General features: G+C 39.6%; 1 protein-coding gene across 1 annotated transcript in view; it reads left to right on the plus strand.

Moving 5' to 3' along the window:
• Positions 1-5,438, plus strand: part of LOC139424399 (B-cell receptor CD22-like) — a 33,036-nt gene extending 27,598 nt beyond the window's left edge. Inside the window, exons 5-11 of the mRNA XM_071176173.1 lie at positions 1,915-2,118; positions 2,708-3,046; positions 3,129-3,371; positions 3,650-3,913; positions 4,115-4,205; positions 4,286-4,340; positions 4,430-5,438. Coding sequence (XP_071032274.1) covers positions 1,915-2,118; positions 2,708-3,046; positions 3,129-3,371; positions 3,650-3,913; positions 4,115-4,205; positions 4,286-4,340; positions 4,430-4,669 — 1,436 coding nt within the window. The 3' untranslated portion in view covers positions 4,670-5,438. The remainder of the gene's footprint in view (positions 1-1,914; positions 2,119-2,707; positions 3,047-3,128; positions 3,372-3,649; positions 3,914-4,114; positions 4,206-4,285; positions 4,341-4,429) is intronic.
• Positions 5,439-6,100: the final 662 nt, after the last annotated feature.

Genomic DNA, 6,100 nt, shown 5'->3' on the forward strand with positions numbered 1-6,100 from the left:
GGTTATTTGTTTTTAGTCATAAGTCATATACTTGAGGGTAATGTATCATTTTACTTGTTATGTTTTGAGCTGTGTTTTGGTTGTTACATCAGGGTCTGTATTCATAAAGTGTCTCAGTGTAGAAGTGTTGATATACATAGTGATGAGATGATTAATCAGGGTAAAATAGACAAGCAAACAAACATTGTAACATTGTGTGTGTGACTTCTGTTTATCCTCACAGCTTGGGGATAGGAGCTATAATTGAAACCGGGCGTCAGTCTTTAGGCTGCTATACGGCTTGACGGACCGTAGATGATTGAACATTTATCCTCCTGTATTTGGGGTTCTGAGAATAAAACAGCTTCAGAACATTCAGAAATATGTGTTTACAGTTCTACAGATCTGTTCAATAAGTTGTTGTTGTTTATAATGATGGTGATGATGATGGTGATGATGACTTTATTGTATCTATTAGATAAATAGTTTTTGCATCATACATCATGTCATCTTAAATAGACAGATGTAGACAGACATGCAACACATCACACACATTACATACATACATAGTGCAGTAGACTTACAGACAGACAGTATTCACATAGACAACCATTTAGCACAATACAACACAACACAATATGAGCCTGGTTCATTCTCAGTAATGAGGTCCTGGACCCCATTTACAGTTTATACTTCAATGTATCAGGTGGAGTTATTCACCAGCTATAGAGTTGTTGTTTATGTTTCTAAGACTGCAGGTTGAGAGATGCAACAATGTCCTTGAGAACAGCAGGAAGTGTGTTGGTGGTCTTTCTCTGGTCTGTAGCAGGTATGGTCTCATTCATATATTTTAGCTGCCCAGTTTGTCAAACTACAGATATTTCTAAAAGCATAACCATTTTCATGTTCTACTGTCGACACATTTGGTGTCTCCACTTCCCTTTAAACAGTTGTCTTTCTCACCTCACTGAGTGAATCTTATCTGTGGTTTCCATTCACACTCAACCAAAGAGTATCTATGTCTCAACTCAGCAACTATGGAACAAAGTGTTAGTGTGAGTCACAAGACCTTGAACTTAATGTAACGTCCTTGTGATGTCTAACTGTGTTTCAGTGGTACTGAGTCAGAATGTCTGGAGTGTGACATACACCACTCGGAGTATCTGTACCTTGAAGGGGTCAACAGTGGAGATGTCCTGCTCTTACACATATCCCAGTTGGCATAAAGTCACAACAACCTTCTGGTTCATCAAAAAGTTTGATGTGGAGATTTATGTAAATCTGAGAAATGACTCAGACTACAATGGTCGTGTGACGTACCATAATGATAAGACGAATGGCCACACCCTGAGAATCAAAGACCTGAGAGAGAGTGACTCAGCTACGTACAAATTCAGATTCATAACAGATCAGACTGGAGGGAAATATTCTGGCTATCCTGGAGTCACTCTGTCTGTTACAGGTACAGTGATATTATATATGGTATTGATCTGTTTAATCACTCTGTCTGTTACAGGTACAGTGATATTATATATAGTGTTGATCTGTTTAATCACTCTGTCTGTTACAGGTACAGTGATATTATATATAGTGTTGATCTGTTTAATCACTCTGTCTGTTACAGGTACAGTGATATTATATATAGTGTTGATCTGTTTAATCACTCTGTCTGTTACAGGTACAGTGATATTATTAAATATAGTGTGATCTGTTTAATCACTCTGTCTGTTACAGGTACAGTGATATTATATATAGTGTTGATCTGTTTAAGTGGTTCTGGAAAAATTGTTTTGATTTGTACAGAAATAATACAATTAACATGAATGTATGGTATAAAAAGGAATGTCTGAATTGATGATTTGAGAACGTCCACTCCTGCCTCATTTGAACTAGACAACAGGTCATTAATGGTTTTAATGTTGTTTTCTACTCCAGACCTGCAGGTGAAGGTGACCACTACATTGTTGTCAACGACACTGACCTGTAGCACCACCTGTACTCTGACTGGTAACCCCACCTACATTTGGTACAGGAACAGTAAGATTGTACAAGAGGCCTCCTCTCCCTCATACTCATTCTACTTTAAAACTGAAGACAGCTTCTACTGTGCTGTAAAAGGCATCAAATCTCCTGCAGTGTGTGAGTGTGACTGAGACACTTTTAAAGTCTGTCAAAATCATCCAATACATCATTGGTCAGTGTTTATGTTTAGTGAAACAGACATGAGATAGAGCTACTATTCCATTTAGATTAATGGTGGTTGATGTTTAGTGAAACAGACATGAGATAGAGCTACTATTCCATTTAGATTAATGGTGGTTGATGTTTAGTGAAACAGACATGAGATAGAGCTACTATTCCATTTAGATTAATGGTGGTTGATGTTTAGTGAAACAGACATGAGATAGAGCTACTATTCCATTTAGATTAATGGTGGTTGATGTTTAGTGAAACAGACATGAGATAGAGCTACTATTCCATTTAGATTAATGGTGGTTGATGTTTAGTGAAACAGACATGAGATAGAGCTACTATTCCATTTAGATTAATGGTGGTTGATGTTTATTGAAACAGACATGAGATAGAGCTACTATTCCATTTAGATTAATGGTGGTTGATGTTTACTGAAACAGACATGAGATAGAGCTACTATTCCATTTAGATTAATGGTGGTTGATTTTACAGTTCTAAATACTGACACCATTTGAAAAATGTACTTGTGTTTCAGCTGTTGAGGGTCACAGTTATTTCCACGTGACTTACACCTATCAGAGGATCTGTACCTTGAATGGGTCATCAGTGGACATATCCTGTTCTTATACTTATCCCAGTGGTCATACAGTCTCTGAAACAATCTGGTATAAAAAAGGAAAACTTAATGAGGCGCCTCAAATCCTGAGCCCGGGGTATGGAGGTCGTGTGGAGTACCTTGGAAATATGCAGAGTGACTCCATCCTGAGAATCACAGACCTGAGAGAGGAGGACTCAGCTGAGTATAAGATTAGATTCAGAACAGATAAGACAACCTGGGAGCCCACCATCCCTGGAACAACTCTGACTGTCACAGGTAACACTGCAGGTCACATCCTATCAACACTGCAAACGATTACTTAATGATGTACTCAGTGTTTTAATTCTCATTCATTTAGGTCTGCAGGTGAAGGTGACTCCTCCCACTGTGACAGAGGGACAGAAGGTGACACTGACCTGTAGCACCACCTGTACTCTGGGTGACAACCCCACCTACATCTGGTACAAGAATGGACATGTAACCAACCAATCTACCAGTCTGTTCCTAAACCCAGTCAGCAGTGAGGATGCAGGCAGATACTCCTGTTCTGTAGAAGGACATGAGGATCTCCCCTCTGCTGAAGAGACTCTCACTGTCAGATGTGAGGATGTGTGATCCATCTCCTGTTGCATTATTTTAGCAACATCTTCTCTCATCTATTCTATCCATTATTTCAATCTTTGTCCAAGTTCCATGATTGTACTCATCTCATTACTGTAGTAACTACAAGTACTTCACAAACACTGTATTGTTACATTATTGTCTAAGTTATACATATTTATATTAATATTTCATTTATTTTAATCATAAATCCAAGTTCCATGATGCTCCTCATGTAAAGCTCTATGTATGAACAATGTGTTACATATTGTCCACCAGATGGCCCAAAGAACACCTCAGTGTCAGTCAGTCCCTCTGGTGAAATAGTGGAGGGCAGTTCAGTGACTCTGACCTGCAGCAGTGATGCCAACCCACCTGTGGACAAATACACCTGGTACAAGAAGAACGTAGCCTCACCAAAAGCATCAGGACAGAGTTACAGCATCACTAACATCATCTCTGAGGACAGAGGGGAATATTACTGTGAGGCCCAGAATGGAAAAGGATCTATGAACTCTACAGCTCTGATGATCATTGTAGCAGGTAAAGTTACATCTTCAATACTTCAATACAGAACTACATGTTTCAATCTAATCTTAATCATTCTACTCTGACTAATTACACCTTAATTTACACTGGGTTATAAGATCCCTTAACAAGTATTGCATTACTGTCCTGTATTATAGTTTATTTTTAGTTCATTATATCATGCCATGTACTCAAATCATCCATATTGTATCATAGGGAAACCAACCTCCTTTATGACTGCAGCTGTAGGAATCATAGTGGTTGTTCTGGTTCTCATCCTCTGTCTCTCTGGCTTCATGTGGTTCAGGTGAGTGAAGTGAAAACACATCAGTTTTATTATTTAGCTTTAGTAACATTGATTGATTGATTAATTAATGTGTAAAACAGGAAGAAGGCCTCCAAATCCACCTCTGACACAAGAGACACATCAGAGAATGTACAGGTGAGTCTGTTGGAAACAGAAGATGACTGTGTATTGCTTTGTGGAGCATCTCTACTCCTTATGTTGTCTGTCCTCTCTTTCTCCATCAGGGAGACTCTAGTCCAGTGTATGACAACATCTCAAGCATGGCCATGACCTCTACTGCAGCACAGACAGCTGACACAGACAACCAGGATTATGTTCACTATGCCAGCATCCACTTCTCTGGCTCCAAAAACCAGGAAGTGCCTCTATACTCCACCGTCCAGCTGCCTCAGCCCCAGATTCAGGACGAGGATGTCCAGTATGCTGCTGTGAAATTCAGCCGCCCCAGTGCTGCCACCCGGTGAATGTTTTCTGCCATTACAACAGAGTCAATACTAGAACACTGAACTCACAGACATCATCAAAGGCATTCATATGCTCCTGTTTATTGGAAGAGTAGACAATGATGTCATCAATAAGCAAAACGGTTGACCCCCTAGTGACAACTCATTGTTCCCTGAGATCTCCCTCCATCAATAGCTGAAGCACAGGGAGATGGTGGCACCTTCATTGGGGAGGATGGGCTCGTGGGAATTGCCGGAGCGGAATAAGTGGAATGGTATAAAATACATCAAACACATGGTTTCCATTCTACTTGCCTCGTTCCAGCCATTATTATGACCCGTTCTCACCTCAGCAACCTCCTTCAGGACAAAGTGCATTTCCTTGAACTCATAATATGGTGTAACGATGGACATTTTGAAAAGTTGCACTCAGGGTTGGGGTCAATTCCATTTCAATTTAGGAAAATTCCAATTCCAATTGTTCCTCATTGAAAAGCATTGAGAAAATCTGACATTTCAGTTTACTTCCTGAATTGAAATGTGTTTCCTAAGTCATTGGTTTAGGCCCATTTTTAGTTGTGTCTTTAGACTAAACTTTAGCAAACAACAAATCTGCATAAGACTATACAGCTGCACTCTGATTCGATTCGATGTATGACATTAACTTGGCGTTGATATTGAGACTGTCAAGCATGATACTATAACGCTTATTTAATCGCTTATCTAAACGTGTTTCTTTCTTCTTGTCAAATGTGATGAGTGGCCAGTGTTTGTTTATCCTTGAGAAAATGTGATGAGTGGCCAGTGTTTGTTTATCCTTGAGAAAATGTGATGAGTGGCCAGTGTTTGTTTATCCTTGAGAAAATGTGATGAGTGGCCAGTGTTTGTTTATCCTTGAGAAAAGGTGATGAGTGGCCAGTGTTTGTTTATCCTTGAGAAAAGGTGATGAGTGGCCAGTGTTTGTTTATCCATGAGAAAATGTGATGAGTGGCCAGTGTTTGTTTATCCTTGAGAAAATGTGATGAGTGGCCAGTGTTTGTTTATCCATGAGAAAAGGTGATGAGTGGCCAGTGTTTGTTTATCCATGAGAAAAGGTGATGAGTGGCCAGTGTTTGTTTATCCATGAGAAAAGGTGATGAGTGGCCAGTGTTTGTTTATCCATGAGAAAAGGTGATGAGTGGCCAGTGTTTGTTTATCCTTGAGAAAATGTGATGAGTGGCCAGTGTTTGTTTATCCATGAGAAAAGGTGATGAGTGGCCAGTGTTTGTTTATCCATGAGAAAATGTGATGAGTGGCCAGTGTTTGTTTATCCTTGAGAAAAGGTGATGAGTGGCCAGTGTTTGTTTATCCATGAGAAAATGTGATGAGTGGCCAGTGTTTGTTTATCCTTGAGAAAATGTGATGAGTGGCCAGTGTTTGTTTATCCATGAGAAAAGGTGATGAGTGGCCAGT

This window comes from Oncorhynchus clarkii, chromosome 13 (genome assembly GCF_045791955.1).
Source record: "Oncorhynchus clarkii lewisi isolate Uvic-CL-2024 chromosome 13, UVic_Ocla_1.0, whole genome shotgun sequence".
NCBI classification, from domain to species: domain Eukaryota; kingdom Metazoa; phylum Chordata; class Actinopteri; order Salmoniformes; family Salmonidae; genus Oncorhynchus; species Oncorhynchus clarkii.